General features: G+C 41.4%; 1 protein-coding gene across 1 annotated transcript in view; it reads left to right on the top strand.

Annotated features, from left to right (window-relative positions):
• The window catches only part of LOC144807253 (synaptotagmin-4-like), a 33,495-nt gene that overhangs the window by 2,151 nt on the left and 11,496 nt on the right, over positions 1 to 19,848 (top strand). Inside the window, exons 2-3 of the mRNA XM_078673103.1 lie at positions 6,486 to 7,297; positions 9,117 to 9,237. Of these exons, the coding sequence (XP_078529229.1) occupies positions 6,486 to 7,297; positions 9,117 to 9,237 (933 nt within the window). The remainder of the gene's footprint in view (positions 1 to 6,485; positions 7,298 to 9,116; positions 9,238 to 19,848) is intronic.

Raw genomic sequence — 19,848 nt, 5'->3', positions numbered from 1 at the left:
TATATCGCATGGAGACCGCAGACTCGTAGTATAAGGTACTCAGTAACAACACTTGCCTCTTTTTATTATTGCTATTATTATTATTATTGGCAATGTTGTTTAAACTGACACGCCGATTTCTTGACTTCCTAGTGAAATGCTTCACGTGGATTGCCAGATAACAGAGACTGAGAACGGGCGGGCAGGGGTGTGTGAATTGTGATCAATGGAAAGAGAAAGACAAATAATAGGATGTACACAAGCAGAGAGGTAATTGGAAAGATGTACACGTGAATGGATGTTATCACACAGGGCACCGTGTAAAGCGGAGAACTTCCAGGGCTTCCGTTTTTAGCGTCCAAGAAAACGGATGCAATGGAAAATGATTTGATTTGCCCAGGTTCACACAAATTGGTGAAATGCGGTTTCATGCTTATGTCTCCTCGTTATGAAATCTACTAATTAATCCCCAGACTCCATATTTTGCCCACGATTGATAGACAGATGGGTAAATTGATAGATAAATAGACAGGGAGACAACAGAGTAACAAGAGTGCCGGCTGCAATGGCACAACACGGAATATAATCTGCAGATACACTGCGTAGGGCCTGATTACAACGAGTAGGAGGAAGCGAGATTCCTGCGTAGGATTCTGCTCTGCCCAAGCACTACCCCGGGTGTTGGTGCCCAGTGTTCCGAGGTGCAGGAACAGCGGATCCGGGGATACCAGCCGCAAACTTCACCTGGGGCACACACGTGAGGCTCCCGCTGCAAAGCAGGCAGGCCCGTGCCCCTGTCCCCGCCAGGCATCTTTCTACGCTAAGGGTAGAGCATTCAGCGCCCCCTCTGCCTGAACATCCCCTCCATCACCCACTACCCTTCCAACCCTCTTACTCCATCCCAACCACCAAGCAAGCCCCTGCTGCGGTGAAAAATGCAAGAGTTAAACCCTTCGAACAAGGAATAGCGAGCAGAATTCCACATGATAATTCCGTGTTTGCACGGTTATTCCCCATTCTGTGGGGCCTGCCTCATTATAGGTGGAAATCCATGCCTAGATCCCGGTCAGTAAGGGTAGATCTTGCGGCTAAGATTCTTCTGCATGTAATTCATACCAAATAGCATCGTTACATATTTCATAGCACTCTAAATCATAGGGGTTAGCATGGACCAAAAAAATGAAAGTGATTTTTACCTGCAGTGCAATGATGAAAGGTTGAGTCGACCCTGCTAAGATTCAGACCTGAGAAGAGAAGGCGTAACTCGGTCAACATGTTAACTAAATACACAGGTGGATGTAAAGAGAGACGCATATGCGATTGACAAACATATAGCTGCTAAGTAAACAGATAAGTATTTCTTTTTTAACCCTTACCACACTGACTTCACGCATTATTTGACAACGTTTCCATAGTGATAACTTGTACAAATCAGGAACCTCGCCAGTGTCTTACTGTCGATTTGCCTGGGAGAGGTATGGCTAGAAAGAAAAGAGACCGATAGGTAGTTCGAGCGCTAAAAATGCTAGCTGGATTGACGGACGGACGGACAGACAGATAGATAGATTCTGAGAAAGCGTGGATGTCCCCGAGAGATAGAACGAGGGCGTGCGCGACAGAGAGAGAGGTTAATGCACTGGTAATAGTCCTCATTCAAAGAGCTCCGATACCTACTGGTCTACCTCACGCTGTATAAATAAATATGCAGAAGTATATTGAATAAAAAGTATATGTGAAATGATCGATGCATCGCCAGATAAAAGGAGGATGGATGGTCGGAGCAAAATAATAACTGTTTGTAGATAAAAAAGGTTGGAGCGATTTAGGGATAGATGTACATGGACTGATATACACTGTGTGATTTAAACAAAGTGTGTATGTATGCGTGTTTGTGAGAGAACACAGTGGTTTGATTGGGTGGATGTTGAGTTGATGGATCGGTGGACGGATAATGCAGAATGACATACAGATACATGTGTAGATAGCCAAATAAGTCATTAGATTTTCAAAGAGTAAGTATGTATTGGTAAGAGAAATATGGATGGATGGACGAATGAATGGACAGACGGATTGGTGGATGGCCAGCTGGATGTATGGGTGAATGCTTAGACGGATGGGTGGCTGGATGAACAGACAGGCAGACAGATAATCAAATAGACGGATGGAAGGATGGATAGATAGTTGAGGGGGTGCTTGGATGGATGGGCTGTTAGATGAGTAGTTGGGTGGGATGGAATGGAACCATGAATGGATGGATTGACAGACAGATGGTGTCACGGATAGAAGTTGGATGAATGAATGGACAGATTGATGGACAGACAGCTGGATGTGTGGGTGAATGCCTAGACGATGGGGGGATGGATGGACAGACAAACAGAAAGATTAGCAAATAGACTGATGGAAGGATGGATGGATGGATAGTTGAAAGGGTGCATGGATCGATATGTTGTTGGATGAGTATTTGGGCGAGATGAAAAGATGGAAAGGGTGGATGGACAGATGGATGGACAGACAGACAGATGGTGTCACAGATGGTAGTTGGATGTATGGATTGATGGACGGACAGCTGTATATGTGGTTGAATGACGAGACAGATGGGTGAATGGATGTACAGACAGGCTGACAGATAAGCAAATAGACTGATGGAAGGATGTATTGATGGATAGTTGAATGGTTGCATGAACGGATGGACTAACAGAGATGGATAAATGGATTGATGGGTTGTTGGATGAGTATTTGGGTGGGATGGATTGGATGGATGGATGGACGAACAGACAGATGGTCTGACAGATGGAAGTTGGATGTATGGATGGATTCCTGGACAAATGGGTGGCTGAAATAAGGCTGCATGGATGGATAGTTGAATGGATGCATGAATGGATGGATTAACAGACATGGATGGAAACAGACATGGATGGATAGGTTGTTGACATGGATGGATGGACAGATGGTCTGTTGGGTGGATATTGGATGTATGGATGGATTCCTGGATTGATGGGTGCATGAATGGAAGTATGAATGGATGGTTAGACAGAAAAGCAGACAGATAAGTGAATGGATGGCTGAATGGACAAAGGATGGGTCGTTGTCTTGTCGCAGTTGTAAGTGTATGGATTATTTCTGCAAATTATAATCTGGAAAATAGATAGCTGGGTAGACATTGATACAAATGTAAGAGATCAAAGGTAAGGACCGTAAAACTACAACTACTACAGTTACTATCTATGCAGGAAGGCTTTTCATCAGTGTTGTAATGACGGTGCACTATAGTAATGTGCTAGCAGACCATGCTAGCCAAAGATCTAATTGCACAATCACAGCTGTGGTCTATCCATAACATGCCTCTACCGCCCCCTGGTGCCATTGACCCAACCATACCTTTCTCTCTAGAGATGATGACTTCATTATTTATGGTTTATAACAGAAGTGAGTGCCATTTGTTTGCATGTAGGTAAATATCTATTTGAAGGTATCCATTCTCAAGCTATGAAATTCTTTTAAATTAGGATTTGTCAGATAACCATTACATGAAGTGCCCGACAAACGTCATAGATGCAATGTTATCTAGAAACACTACAATGTGTAATTCCTAAATTGACCACGGTACAGTTTACTTTGAAAATTCCCTCCTGAAGCAAATCTGTATTAATTTTACATGCCAAATAGTCTATTTCGTTGAATGTGTTCCACCATGATTCATGGCTCCAGGCCGTTTGTGTCCTGCCTGAGCAGTGCTGTCCAACGTGAAGCAGTTTCACAACTTGTGCTTCACACTGTTCAGTGCATAGAAGCGGCTGCACATGTACATGTTCCATGCCTTGGCCCTCAACAAGTGGTTTGTACTCTGTATGTTGCAAAAGACAAAAAGGACACCAGGCCCGGACTGGCCGTTGAAGGCACCGGGCAATCCCCCGGTCGGCTGCGAGGGTGGGGGCCGGTTTTGGGCCCCAGGGGGCCGGTTTTGTTACAGGGTCGGTTTTTGCAGCAAACGGCACTGTAACAAAATCGGCCGAAAACCGGCCCTAGCAAAGAGCGCGGTCACACCCCCCAACCCCCTGGGGGGAGGGGGGGAGGCCGGCCGAGCACTTTGGCAGGGCCGGTTTCGGTTCCCAGTCCGGCCCTGAAGGACACTCTCTGCAAAGGCAAAGTAGCTCACAAATGTTTTTAGGACCAAATGCAGCAGCGGCAGGTGCAGGTAAGAGCGGTAGGGCGGGGTGGGGAGGGAGTTGACAGATGACAACAAGTGAAAATTAAATAAAAAACAAGAAAACTACTTACCTTGCGCTCGCTGCATCACCGACTCAGCGAGTGTTTTTTTGTTATTAAATTTTATTCTCTCTCGTTGTCATATTTCGACTCCCCCCTTACCCCGCACCACCACCCTTACCTTCACCGGCCGCAGCTGACCAAATGTAAATTTCTTATGCCTACCATGGCCGTTTAAACACGTTTTAGGTGCAGAAATCTCTGCAATGAGTGTGGAGATCTCTGCGGACCTAAGCCAACTCTAGGGGTGGGGAAGTGGGCATTCTAAGGGTGGTTTGCCTTTGAAGTTTGGGAACCACCCATGAACATGTGTTTTTCGGAGGTCATCCAACTCTTATTCATTTAATTTCCACCCTGGAAAGGGTCGGAATTTTATTCAGCGGCAGCACCTCTGCTAAGGTGGAGGGGCGACACTCCACTGCTCTTTGAGCCCTGGATAAAGGAAAAATAAAATAACACAGTATTATTATCATTTTATTTTTCCAAGGCATTTTTATGGGGCGGGCTGGGCTGTTGTCACAGCCAGTTGGGGGAGGAGTGGTTTGGGCACATAATCGCTCATGGCGGTTTGGCCCGCCGTCTTGGGCTGGCCAAACAGTCATGCGTACTTAGCATGTTCTCCACCTGGCTGTATAGCACAGACTGGGTGGAGAGCATGCACAGGCTCCCACTCCCTCTCTGAGCACCAAACCACGGTGCTCCTACCAATTACAATGCTGCTGTCATGCTGGTGACAGCAGCATCATGATTGGCTTATGGGAACCTGTGTGCTTCCGGCTTCTGGGAGGAACAGAAGAGGACGGAGGAGGGGCGGTGGCTGGCAGCCAGGTAAGTGACTTTTTTCTCTATCCCTTCACTCCCCACCCACCCTTACTAATCTGTGGCACCCGCAAGTATGGCGTATCTCCCCTTTATGGGGGGAAGGGACGCGGCTCACCTTCAGCTTTGCTGGGAGTGCAGTGTGTGAACTGTCTCCAAGAAGAAATGTATTTGCCGCATGGAGAAAAACCAAATTAAAAATGTGCAATTGCACAAGAGATCCTATCCTCCTCTCTGGAGTTCTATGCTGCGAATGTCATAAGACCTTGATCGCAGGTCCCATGACCTTATGTACTCCTGGAAACTTGTACCTGGCACAACTTTCCAGGTGTGTGAGTTTCATAAAGATGGAAAATTTCATCCAGGCACAGGTGATGATTTCCAATCCCCCATCAGTAATTTTCCAACTTTGTGCATTGGGATGCTCATTAGGTGCTATATTTACAAAAAATGTGCGTGGGTAAGGACATTTTACTTAAATTAACCTATAAATGTCTTAGTCAAGTTGCTTTTAAAAGCATTAACATCGTCTGCAGTCTTGGGCAATTTCAAGTTGTGTGTTAAAGAGAAGTCCTCTGATTTGTAGAGAAGGTGCAAACTTCTGAGTGGAATCCACCATTGGTATCGTCTCCACTAAAGATGTAGAATAGTTGCAATACAGACTCCGACTTCCATCCTTCCAATGTAAATTGAGTACCATAATTTACCCAATAGTAACTTCTCCCATTTATTATTCATTTAAACTGCAGACGTATAGTGCTAAACACTATGGAAACACATGAATATTTTTTTAATTATTATTATTGTTAATTATATTATTGCCTTTTTGGTCGTTGTTTGGCATTTAAGAATACACCACTGGCCATTAATTTGATAATGTGGCTACCATGGCAGACCGGAGTCTGCATAAGGAATGTTTGGTGGATTTTTCACTGGGTTTACCAATTCCACCAGAAATCAGATGCTTTTCCATTACCGCCCAACTCTAATCCAGGTCCCCCAATTGCAGAACACATGTGGGACCTTACCAGTCCATGCTACTACATTTTTGAAGGAAAGACTAGTTTAAATAAATTAACAATGATAGTTATTTGTACCCCTTGTGTACATATGATGTTTGCCTTCCACATTCTTATTTAGTAGAATCAGGCAGTTTTTCTACAAAAATGCTTCATTCAATTCAGTCAGCATAACTTGCAGTATCTTCAGCCTACAGTGCAAGATACATGGCAGTGTATTTCTTAAAGAGACCTATAGGTGGTGTTGGTGTTTAGAATATTAGCCAAAGAAAGCATGCTCTACCTTAGCATAATGTATAACTGCCTGAACCTGAATGACTGCCATTAATTCTTTGTATATCTTACTCAACATTTACATAGTCCATGTTTCATATATATATTTATCTTTTTTTACTTTGGCAGAGGAAATTCCCACCATTGTGGGCATCTTCAGTGCATTTGGACTAGTCTTCACTGTCTCCCTCTTTGCCTGGATCTGCTGTCAGCGCAAGTCATCAAAATCAAACAAGACTCCTCCCTATAAGTTTGTGCATGTGCTGAAGGGAGTTGACATATATCCAGAAAACCTAAGTAACAAGAAAAAATTTGGCGCTGATGAAAAAACAGAGCTAAAATCCTCTATCCTGTCAAAGAGTTCTCTCCACCTTGATCTTGAAAATAGAGATCTTAATGGCAACATTCCTAAGATAGGCACCAAAGTGAGAAGCTCACCAGATCTTGAGGACTTTTCGCAGAAGACTTTCTCCGAGAACGAGAAAGGATCTATTTCACCGGAAAGCCTGAAGTCCACCACATCGCTGTCTTCTGTTGAGAAAGACAATTCACTAGGGACCCTTTTCTTCTCGTTAGAATACAACTTTGAGAAGAAAGCATTTGTGGTTAACATAAAGGAGGCCAGGGGGTTACCAGCGATGGATGAGCAATCTATGACCTCGGACCCTTATATTAAGCTGACAATCCTACCAGAAAAGAAGCACAAAGTAAAAACCAGAGTACTGCGCAAGACCTTAGATCCGGCTTTCGATGAGACATTCACTTTTTATGGGATCCCTTACACTCAAGTACAAGACTTAGTGCTTCACTTCATGATCCTCAGTTTTGACAGATTTTCAAGAGATGATGTCATTGGAGAAGTCCACATACCTCTTTCGGGAGTTGAATTGTCTGATGGCCGTGTTCTTATGAATAGGGAAATAAACAAAAGGAACGTGAGGGTAAATAATACATTATTTATTTTCATTGTAAACAAATTAATTGTATTATTATGTTTGCACGTCTAACTTCATGTCTCTATTCTTCTTGTACATCTCTTTTTCATTATTCTTTTTTCCAATCTTTCTTCATAAATTTGTGCCAATTTATATTTTTGCCAATTTTAATTTTACTACCAAACTTCTTCTCTTCTCCTGTATTTTTGCCAGTTCTGTTTCTTTTTCATATGCCATATCCTACACTACTAACCTTTCGCTCATTATCTTTTCTTTATTACCTTTCCATTTATTGTACTCACTTTCCTTGTCATTTTCTTCTTGTCATCAATTCTTTTACAGCCTCTTCCCTTAATCCTTCTCCTTCTTTGTGTCCCTTTCTAAATTTTCTACTTCTCTTCCTATCTCAACCTCCTCCTCTACCTCAACTACCTTCTTCTTTGTTTTTCGTTCCCTTTCTCCTTTTTTTAGTGTCTCTTCATACTTTTCTTTCTCCTCCTCCTCTCCACCCTACTCCTCTTTGGCATTAGCTTGTTTCTCTATCTCCTTTTCATTCTCATCCTACTTCACCTTCTCTTCTGTCTTTTTTTCCATTTCTATGTCCTTCATCTCCTTTGTCTACTTTTTCATACTTCTCTTCCTTCTGTTGATCACCTTCCTCATCATCCTTATACTCAGTCTGGGCTCAGTTTACGACATTTTTGTGAGCTTTGATGCCTTAATGTAACTTTGACTTGCACATAGTTTTGAAGCTGTAAAATATATTTACTCATGGAGAAAAAGCTTTGCTAGTCAGACACATTAAACTATACTAGTAAGTCACAACTCAGTGTGAAGAAAAACAATCACAATATGTCCACTGTGATTACATTTTTCCAGTGGATATCCTTGTCCCCATTTTCTTAAGGTTAATTTTACACACAAGGAGCATCTTGAAATACTAAATATTGTAGAACGTAGAGCTATTTACACGAAGGCCAAAGGGCCAAATTTCACCACCTAACTATTTAAACTTGTGTACTAACATAATTCATACAATTATAGATTCCAAATGTATTCTTACAAACCATACATTATTAAGCCATAACTGTACTATTTCCAGTTGATACACTGAAATACCAAAGATTTTTCTAAAAGCATGTATTGGCAATGTGGCAAATTTAATAAGAGGACAAGAGAAACATTCATCATTTACACATGTAACATAGAGCTCGGGATTATATTTCATTATATGTCTTATAAATAAACAAACATTTTATTGTATAAACTGTCATTTTCTTTCACAAAAGCATTATTCATTTCTAAAGTTCACAAGAAATGTTTAAATTCATTTCACCATTGCCATTCAGAAATGACAAGTAAGAAATCTCAACCCGTAAACCATACAAGAAAAGTACTTTTCATAGTTTGAGTGATACATTAATAATTTGAATTGAGTTGAATAAGGGATGCCTTTGAAACAGAAATACTATTCCGTATTCTGTATATTATATTCCTTAAAACGTAAATTATATACATATGTTTCTGAGATTATACATATTGAATTAATTGGTTTAAGCCTCTGTGCACTATTGGCAGTTTTTAAATGAGTAAGCCTTTAGCACTGCTTTCTTAGCCCAAACTTCACACAGGCACTTCCCAGTTTACCCCTGCACATAACCTGGTAGGTATACTTCATTGGCAATGCAGTGACAACTTCTAATAATGATTTGTACAAATGTTATACACATCATTGATGGCCAGTTTAAATATTTACTCTATGTTCTCATGAATATTTATAACATGATTGTACTATTGATACTTATCCATATGCTTATTCAATTAGAAGTCATCAGGGCGTGGGGAGCTGCTGATTTCTCTGTGTTACCAGTCAACCACTAATACTTTAACAGTGGTTGTGTTAAAGGCCCGGCACCTGCCCAAAACCGACATCTCAGGCCTCTCTGGTAAGTCCCTCTAAATTTACCTTTTTTATTTGTAATACTTCATGATTGCCTGCACTGAAATGAATACACAGGAGTAAAATAAATAGGGAAAATGGTATGGACGGCCGTGGGAGGACAATGGATTCATTACAGAGACACATGGGAAGAGACAGTCAGACTCATCAAGATTAATGATTTCATCAGGATATTCCTCCAGGCAAGGCAGAGATACACGGCTTAAAGAAACATTTGTCTTGTTCTGCACAACAAATGAAACCTTTTCAGTGGTACATTGAATGCTAATGCTCACACTTCTACCTCTAGATGTTTAGAAACTTAGGGCCAGATGTAGGTAGGCTTTTACCGGTCGGTACCAGTAATAGCCTTTTCCTATGTAGGTGGTATATTTACCGATTCAGTAAATAACGAATCGGTATTTACCGATTCGGTATTTACCAAATCATCACTTACCGATTCGGTATTTATCGAATTGGTAAATGAGATGTAGGAAGCACTTTAAAGAGTGCTTTTGTGCTTTAAGGATTCGTTATTTACCACCAACTATTGGTTGGTGGTAAATAAGGAATTCCTGTGTAAATGCAAATGTGTGCATTTACACCTGTGCCATGTGACAGACATACATGCCCTAATGGCATGTATGTATGCCACATGTGCACACCAGCACTATTCAGGGGTGCAAGAGGGTGTCTAAGTAACAACCTGTCACCGTTGACTATTTCCCTATTTTACCGAATCGGTATTTACCGATTCGGTAATTGACATTCATTCCTATGGGCCGCCCATAGGAATGAATGGCAATTACCGAATCGGTAAATACCGATTCGGTAATTACCGAATCTTAACAATTCGGTAATTTTTACCGAATAATTACCTACATAGGATTTACCGATTCTAAAATACCGAATCGGTAAAATTCGGTATTTTAGAATCGGTAAAACCTATTTACCTACATCTAGCCCCAAAGGTGATGAAGGGCTTTGCAAGAGAATGCACTGTAAATTAGGAATTTAAAGCAAAGTTAGATATATGTTACAGACTAAAAAAAACGATATCCAATAACTCACTAGCCAATGTCAGAAAGTGATTTCTTTTGGTTTATTCAATATTTCTACAAAAGTAAGTGCATAAATGTCCCACTGGAAGAGTACTGCCTTCCATGTTAAAAGAACCCTGCCTGACTGGCAGTGATCTCTGAGATGAATGTGCATCTGCTGATCCATTGCATGCCCTTTCATCACAGCGGATGCCAAGTGGGCCACTGTGTTGTTGAGACCCGCTCAACACTTATTTTAGCTTTCTAGGAAGAAACCTTCAAGTCAGGAATATCTTTCTGAGACAGATAAGACTCCAACGTCTTTGCCTTACCTGATCAAAACGGAGACAAGGGCACAGGTCACTCTGTAAATGGATATGGACAGCAAAAGAGAGAATACAGGACAGACAAGACAGCAATCAGACAAGGAGAAAAACAAATTAAGGAAGTAAGAACAGGGCTTCAGAAATCAAGAAAAGGAATACAGGAGTCAAGGGCAGGTTATACCAAACAGGCACTGAAACAAATAATGGTACAGGAAACTAGACCTTGGATTCAGAGCAAGGAACTTGAGAATGTACCCAACATGTACTGGATAAGTACTGCCTGCCGCATTGGTACAGGGAAACTGGAACTAGGATTCAGAGCAATTAATTCAAGCATGTACCTAACAGGCACCCAAACAAGTTTTGCCCTGCTAGGAAATGGAATAAATACAGGAATTCGGAACAAGGACAGAACAGAAATTTCCCTGACAGGCACATAGACCTGAATTTATATCTTGTGAAAGTAGGGTGGGCGGCTGGGCACATTCAACATGGTGTGGTAGCGAAAACTGTGCTGATTCTAGACATGTGCAGATATGTTATTCAATAGCTTGAAGAGGAGGGTACAACTGGTATGTTTTGCGGTTTGTGAGTTTACTTGGTTATGATAGATGTTCAACATATAAACGATTATTTCAGCTAACAACATACTGGCTCTATGCCAACATAAATTGACTATAACATGTACAACTGTATCTACATGCATTCTAGAAAGTTGATACGTAACTTGCATTGGATTGCTGAGGTTTCAGATGTAATGGGAACTGTTGCAATGTAATAATTGTCATGCACATAATACTAATTATAACAACACTAATAATAATAAAAACCAATTTAATAAAAAAAAAGCACAGAACAGATATTTAGAACAAGTAAATGAAGAAGCCCATCTGGGAACACACAAAAACAGGATATCTGGTTACAGAGGAAAGGCAGAAAGAAAGGTAAGACTGAGAAACAAGGGAAGCACATGCACACAACGCTGCTCAGGGCAGCCACTGGAAAGCAGGAGACTGCAAAAATCAGTAGCAGGAATCAAGAACCCATCTCAAGGTTTCAAGGATTCAATAGGTCAGGCAACTTGGGAAGAAAGCAGAAGCTCCCAGCAACAGTATTTGAAGCACAAGTTCTGAATGCAAAAGCCAGACTTAAATCTGTCATTCCAGCTTACAGCCACACAGGATGATTTGAATTCAAATAGGGTTGAACAGACTGCAGTAGAGTGCAGGTGAGAGCAGTCAAATTCCCTACTCCAACTCTCTGCCTGAAGGAGTTCTCAGACGTTCCAGTAAGCAACCAGAAGGCAGAACGAAAATCCTAAGTGGAAAATGGACTGGACCAACTTTCATAATATTACCAGAATTCATGCAAGGGAGCACATGCTGGAAGATGTGAGACAGAGTTCCAAGTATAATATATTCACCAAAAGTCCTCTCTCCAGCTCTCATGGCTAGGTGAGGCATACAAGTACCATAATACATGAGTAGTAGAAAAGTAAACCTTGAAATGGAATCTAGAGTGGATCTGATTTACAAGAGGGGTTGAAAACTGAAATTCAGCACAGGTTCTAAACTAGTATTATTGACAGAAGCAGGCTTACAGAAGATCTCACATAGCACCACCCATTGGCAGAATCGCAGGATCCTGGAGATCGCCACTTTTTTGAGTGACAGGTAACTGAAAAGTGCTGATTTAGAAAAAGGACAGAAAAACAGTTTATGACAGACGGTGGTGTGTTGGGTGTTTGTGAAGGCAAGTAGATCATTATTTAAAATGCATTTGAAATGTCAATGAGATGAGGATGAACAATAGGTGATTGTAATGGACAGCTGTGATGATGTTAGAAACTTGTGAGTGCTGCGTAAGGAGAATGAATTCTACAGCAGCCAGATGGAGGGGGATAGAGCAGGTTACTAGAGGAGCAAGGCAATATAAGATGGTTGAATGCAAACAGTGCTATTATTATAAAGATTTAAGGGAGAAGAGATGCTGACTGGCATTTGGATAGAGAGAGGACAAGCCAAACAATTACTTTCATGAAACAATACCAACTTTTCCTATAACCTCTACCTGGCTTAGAATTAACAAGCAGCGAGTTGCTGGAACACATATTAGACTCCTATGTTGACATTAAGATGCTCCTGCACTTAACACTTGTGCTGATGATTTCTATATCACAATTTAAGTTGCCTACACATTGCTGCTTCATTACTATTCTCATTTTGAATGCTGACTCTCTTGTATGATGCCAGTATCATCATTACATTTCAGCTCACCATACACAAACCATTCTTTCAACCTCATGCAAAGCCACCTGATATATCCCAGTTTTTGACCAATGGCAAGTAGTCCATCCTATCACACAATATAAATCTGTACTACATACGTCTCCGCACTTTACACACACCACATCACTGCTTTCCAAGCTAGGTACATACAGCACAAATACTCAAAATATAATCCAGATTAATTTTGAGGAGAGTTAGTGAATCTAATCAAACCATTCATTGGGTAAACACACTACATTGAGTACATATTTAAATAAAAGTGTTAAATTCAAGGCTTTAAAAGCATACGAAAGACACTTGCTTATTTAATATGCTATCAAAGATACAGAAAAGCATGGAAACTAATTATATATCAAGTACAGAGAGGGGTGCAGACCCATTCACCCTCGGCAATTCTAAAATATCCAAAACATTGTAGTAGGAGTTTGATGATAGGTTTAATTTTAAGATATGCATGTTCAATATTGCCCTCCTATATTACATATTACCATCATTCTATTTAGGTGGTAAATACCCTAAACAAAGAATAGCCTATGAATCCTAAATTTTTTACGTAGCATAAAATAATCCTATTATTTTGTTATTTGAAGTGAGTAAGATCAAATATATCCCTGATCGAGTGGTCTATTCTGCATATTAAACTAGTTCTCGAATAAGCACATATTTAAAAAAAAAAAAAAAAACTGTTAAAGCTGCTGTAGTCAATATAACTCTACCTGTAACTAGAGGAAGGCAAAGGCAATGTAGTATTGTTTTTGTTTTGTTTCTTTTTTGTCTCTTTTAAAAAAAACTTTTTTTTATCCTCATTCGCCTCTAACCTCAGCTAACATGAAATCCATAGGTTGCCACTGTTACCCCAAAATGAGAGGTAGGCCCTGAGGTAATCGTTTCCGCCCTTGATCTCACGCCTACCAGTAGACTACCCACTTCCTTCCAGTTGCTGCCCTCCCGTTGTTACGAGGGAGGGTGGTTGCACTCTCTTCAGGATTAAACCGAGACTGGTGTGGATGGCCATCCTCAGTCTAGGCACAGTCTGAGAGTTCCCATGAGGCTTAATCATAGGACAAAAACAAGTGAAAAAGAAAAGAAAAAACCCTCAGACTGAGGTCCAATTTAGCAACCTGTTCCAAATGATTCCCTTCTTAGAGTTTTTCAATCGAGCCAAATCAGCTTTAGAGATTTTATATAAAGAAGATAGCCACTCCGAATGTGTGGGAGGTGTTGACTTGACCCATCTCTTAAAAATTTCCCGTCCAGCTAAAAGAATAGTAAAAAATAGAAAATCTCTATCTGGGCCGGTGATATCACCCCATATGCCGAAAATGATGAGTTTAAGGGAAATTTGTATTGTATGGCTCAAAATTGATGTTAAAGAGTCTCCAACTCCTCTCCAGAATTTCGCAAGAGATGGGCAGGCCCAAAACATATGTACATCCGGGACATTCTCCAGATTACATTTTTTACACCTTGCCGGTGGGCCGTTAGACATTTTAGAGAGCCTCACCGGGGAGAAGTAAGCCCTATGTGTTGTAAAATAGTGGTTCCTCCTCAACCAAGCTGGTTTCACTACTGAGAAGAGGATATTATAAGAGGTCTTCCACAAATCCTCCCAGTCAGTTTACGGTATGGCTTCCCCCCTTAACTGCTCGGCTAGCTTGAACTCGCCGTCAATAGCCTCTTTGATAGCCCAATAGAAAAAAGAAATTTCTTCCTTACAGGTTAATTAACCAAATGATCTTCCAGGGGGTTCCCTCGGCCTAACGGGATCTTCAAATTCTGAGACCAACTAAGTAACTGCAGATACTTGAACCTTGACATGCCTCCCTCCAGTTTATCGTTTAACGTGGCCCACGGCAAGAGAGATACATCAACCGCGAGATCCCCCCCATACTGCTGCCCCCGCTGTTTTCAAACGGACTGCCAACTGATCTTTTAGGCAGCTGGGAGTTCATGGGCTGTCCCACATGGGGGCAAAGCCTTGAGTAGTATTCGAGACCTTTTCGTTTTTTGATCCTAGCCTAATTTTGAGCCGCACCACTTAGGACTTTCAGTCTGACCTTCTTAAAACATTTTTTTGTCCCCATACTTAAATAAAAAGCCTTCTCGAGGAAGCCCCAGTTGTTCCAACATGGCTAAAAACATTTGACCTCTCCCTGAAGAGTCTGGGCATTTTAACAAAATTCTGGAATACGATAGCTGAAAAGCCCAAGCATAATATTGGACATCAGAAAGTGCCAGACCACCTTTCTCCCTTTTGCGTCTTAACTTCTTCCATGATATTCTAGCGGCTTTTGATGCCCAAACAAAGGAGTTAATGGATTTCTGAAATTTGTCAATTAATGCTTTCTCGAAGTTTAAAGGAATGGTATTAAACAGAAACATTACCTTTGGCAAGATAGACATTTTTATGAGATTTACTCTGCCCAAGATAGACAATGAAAGATGTATCCAAGATTTCATAAGTGCTTGAGATTCCTTCAAAATATAAATAAGATTGACTTTTGCTATTTTGTCTATCTCTGGAACAATTTTTACACCTAAGTAGCGCAACTCTTTTTTGGTTTGGTATCAGCACATTGGCAGGTTCCATGTCATTAACTCGGTCTTTGTCCTCATTAACCTCATAGCCAGAGACCCGGCCAAACTCCCTAGCTAATTCAATCAACCAGGGAAAAGAGGGTTCCAAATCTGACTCCAAAATAAGAATATCATCGGCATACAGGGCTACCTTCCTCCCCCATGAGCCGCTCTTAAATGGTGTAATAGCAGGCTCCTCCCTTAGGTACTGAGCAAACAGCTCTATATAAAGGTCAAAAAGGAGAGGGGAGAGGTGGCAGACCTGCCTGGTTCCCCTTTCAATTTTGAATGGTCTGATCGTTCTACCATTTGCCACCAACCTGCAGGTGGCCTTCTGTATATAAGGCGGATGGTGCGGCAACATTTTTTCAATTTTTCCAAAACAGACCCAAGATATTTCCAATCCACCCTATCTAAAGCTTTGGTTGCGTCCAATGTCATCGCTGCCAGGGGGAGAGAAAAAGTGGATGCAAGATCTATCGCACCAATAACCTCGTGGGTGAGATCGAAGAGATTCCTACCCTTAACAAAGCCCTTCTAGTCAGTATGCAAAAGCACACCTGCTATGCCCCCTAGCCTATCTGCCAATATTTTAGAGAAAACCTTGTAATCGGAATTTAACATGGATATTGGCCTGTATAAACTACATTTTGTAAGGGGTTTACCTGGTTTAAGGATTAAGATAATATTTGCTTCCCCCAGGTAGCAGGAGGCTGAGCTGCATCTATCAAAATTTTGTTGAACACCTCAACAAAAACAGGGATAACTATCTCACTCAATTCCTTGTATAATTCCGCAGGGAGACCATCCGGCCCTGCAGCTTTGCCCTTTTTACAATCCAAAAGAGCCTTCCTGACTTCTTGATGCGATATTCCTCCCTCCAGAGTTTCCAGATGTATTATATCCAATGAAGGTCGTTAGATCGAATTTAACCAGCCTTGAATAGATGTTATATCAGAGTCACTTTCATCTTTATATAGTTCTTTAAAATAAGCGTGGAAGATCTCTTCCATCTCCTCCTCCCCGCTTATTAATGCATTCGAGCCTTCATCCCCTATTTGTTTAATTTGATTCCTGACTCTGTCTATTTTGGCTTTCCAAGCTAATAGCCTACCAGCCCCTTCTCCATATTCAAAGTGAGCAAGCTTGCTCACCTCCCACCTGTTAGAAATTCTTGTTTGAATGGTACTTTCCACCCGGGCTTTTAACACCTCTCATTTTGCCATTATTGTCTCTTGGAGAGCTTGCTCTTGGTCGGTTACCCAATTAATCCTTTCCTCCAGCACCTTCATTTGGGGCTCCACAGATGCAATCTCCTGCCTGTATTGTCTGTTTTTATGGACAGTTTTATTTGTACTCAGGCCTCTCAAAAAATATTTCAGGGCTTCCCATACCACCAATATATCTGTTGATACTATATTGATATCCAAAAATGCTTTCACCTCCTGGATCAAATATCCAGTAACAGCGGTATCTAGGAGGAGTGTGAAGGCCGTCACCGACTGGATGAAAGAAAGCCGGCTCAAACTGAACACGGACAAGACGGAGATCCTCATCCTCGGGCCCAACCCCTCACCCTGGGATGACTTCTGGTGTCCCGCATCACTGGGCTCCCCCCCTACACCTACAAACCATGCACGCAACCTTGGAGTCATCCTAGACTCAAAACTCAGCATGACCAACCAAGTCAACGCAGTATCCTCCACCTGCATCCACACCCTCCGCATGCTCCTCAAGATCTACAGATGGATCCCGACACACATGCGAAAAACCGTCACCCACGCCCTCGTCAGCAGCAGACTCGACTACAGCAATGTCCTCTACGCCGGAGCCCCATACAAACTCATCAACAGACTTCAAAGAATCCAGAACGCCTCCGCACGCCTGATCCTCGATGTACCGTGCCAAGACCACATCACCCCCCACCTCAGAAACCTGCACTGGCTCCCCGTCGACAGAAGAATCAGATTCAAACTTCTGACCCACGCACACAAGGCACTCCACAACACCGGCCCGGCCTACCTCAACGACAGACTCTCACGCTACCCACCCAACAGAAAACTCCGTTCCGCCGACCTGTCACTGGCCGCCGTCCCACGCATCTGCAGAACCACCTACGGGGGTAGGTCCTTCTCCCACCTCGCCGCTAAGACCTGGAACTCCCTCCCTCTCCTACTACGACAGACTGAAGACCCGCTGTCGTTCAGGAGACTACTCAAGACCTGGCTTTTCGACCACTAGCTGCTGCGACCCCCCTCCCCCAGCGCCTTGTGACCCTCACGGGTATGTAGTGCGCTCTATAAATTCGCTGATTGATTGATTGATCGCGGTCAAACGTCCACACCCTCTGTTGTTCTCTGCCAGCTAAATTCAAGTTAATCCAGACTGCTGCATGGTCCGACAAATGACAAGTTAGATGCCCGATATTCTTTGTGCGGTCCCTTGGATCAAGATATAATCAATTTGTGATTTGTGTCTATATTTTTTGTTATAGAAGGATAAGCCCAACTGTGTTCCCGAGCTCTCTCTCCATATATCACAAATATAATATTGCTTCATCATCGTTTTTGAAAAGCCCTTGATTTAGAGGAGGTTGTGGCTCTACTTTTTGATGATTTATCCAATCTCGGATTAAAAACTATATTAAAATCCCCTGCTAGGATGGTCGAGTCAGGGAACTCAAAGACATTCAAAAAGATGGTTTTTAACGTTGATGGATCATCCTGATTAGGACCATAATATCCAACAATTGTAATAGGGACATTTTCTACCAAGATCTTTGCTATCACCCACCTGCCACTTAAATCAGTTCTCACCTCTTGTAGGGACGCATTTGCTTGCTTTTTTATTAAAATAGCCACACCCCTGATATTAGCTGTGTGACATGAGCAGGCATAGTGTTCCACCCACCTGAGCTTTCCACAAATATCGCTCATTCTTTTTTTACCAGGTGGGTTTCTTGTAGAATAATTATCTGTGCAGGTGAATCTTTTAAATACTGTAGAATTCTCTCCCTCCTACTTTTAACTCGCAGGCCATTCACATTCCAGGACAGGCACTGCAGTGTTTTCATGGCGGATAAGGATTGAGACAGCAACACTGGGTGGCAATGTTGTATTATAGGTAATGCAGTGTGAGAAATGGTTGAGTCTCATCTATTTAATATTAAATTGATTTCCCATGTGTTTGTCCTAAACACGCTGTGGTTAGCAAGGTCAGCTTTGACACAGCTGATGTTGATATGGTAGCCTAACCCAATTGGTGCTTAGGTCATGTCAACAGGTCATAGTTAAAATAAAACTAAAGTCAACAAGCCTCTTTTACTGCATAGAGTATTCCTAGAAATGTGAGCAATTTGTTTTCTGACCTATCATAACTAACTGCATTTGCAAAGCAGGACAAATAAGTTGTCAACTTAGTCTGATTTCCAGTAATTTCTGTTGAATGATCATGTGCTGTGGAATAGTAGATTCAGTGTTTTGAAATAGTTTTCCATATGGCACAGACTGATTCTTATTGTATATGTTTTCCATTTTAGAGTGAAGGGTAGCTTTGATTTTCCTTAGTCAATTAATTTGATTTTAATGTAGGGTTTTATACTGCACTTCAGCTGTTTCTACACTGACAAGTCAGGGTTCCTAAAGCAGGTGGATTCTCCAAATTTTTATATGGTATGTGACAACCACAAATGATTTCCATCACAGAATGAACTTGCACAATAAATCATCTAATTAAGTGAGTGAAGCTATGCAACATTCTGCTCTGAAATTTAGTGACTTTTTTAAATTTATGCAGTCCCCTGCCACAAACGCACTTACATATCTCTAAAATGCAGTCATATTTTTTCATTGGCTACAAAAAAACAATAGAGGTGATAATTGATATTTCAACCACAGACGTTTATTATAGAATCATTAAGACAGAATCAAAGTCCTTTCCCAATAGAACGAGGTTTCAACATATATAATATGCCACTGTTTTAAGCTGTGTTCATTTGTGGTTGAGTGGCATGTATAAATAAAATAAGAAACTTGTTCGGTCTCAAAATCCTCATTACTGTATTATACTAACACTCCCAGATTTCATGTAGTAGGAAAGAGTGCCTGCCCTTACTTGTGAGAAATGTATTGTTTCTAATATATGGTTAAGTAGACCATTTCAACATTTATTTTCATGCCCTGCAGATCACTGCAGATGCTAGAAGTGGACATTAGACTTAGTGAGACATCTATGAAGTTAAACAGTATTTACCTCTTGAGTGTAGATGTATAACCTGTGTAGGACTTACTTCTTCTGCTAGAGCGTCTGTAAGGCTTTTTCCTAGGTTTGGTCAGTTTTTCAACATAAGATACTCTATAATCCCTTTTTTGCCTTTATAAATCTGTTA

Source organism: Lissotriton helveticus, unplaced genomic scaffold, assembly GCF_964261635.1.
Source record: "Lissotriton helveticus unplaced genomic scaffold, aLisHel1.1 SCAFFOLD_537, whole genome shotgun sequence".
In the NCBI taxonomy this organism is placed as follows: Eukaryota; Metazoa; Chordata; class Amphibia; order Caudata; family Salamandridae; genus Lissotriton; species Lissotriton helveticus.
Note: the sequence above shows the minus strand (reverse complement) of the source record. Positions and strands in the feature narration are given on the sequence as shown.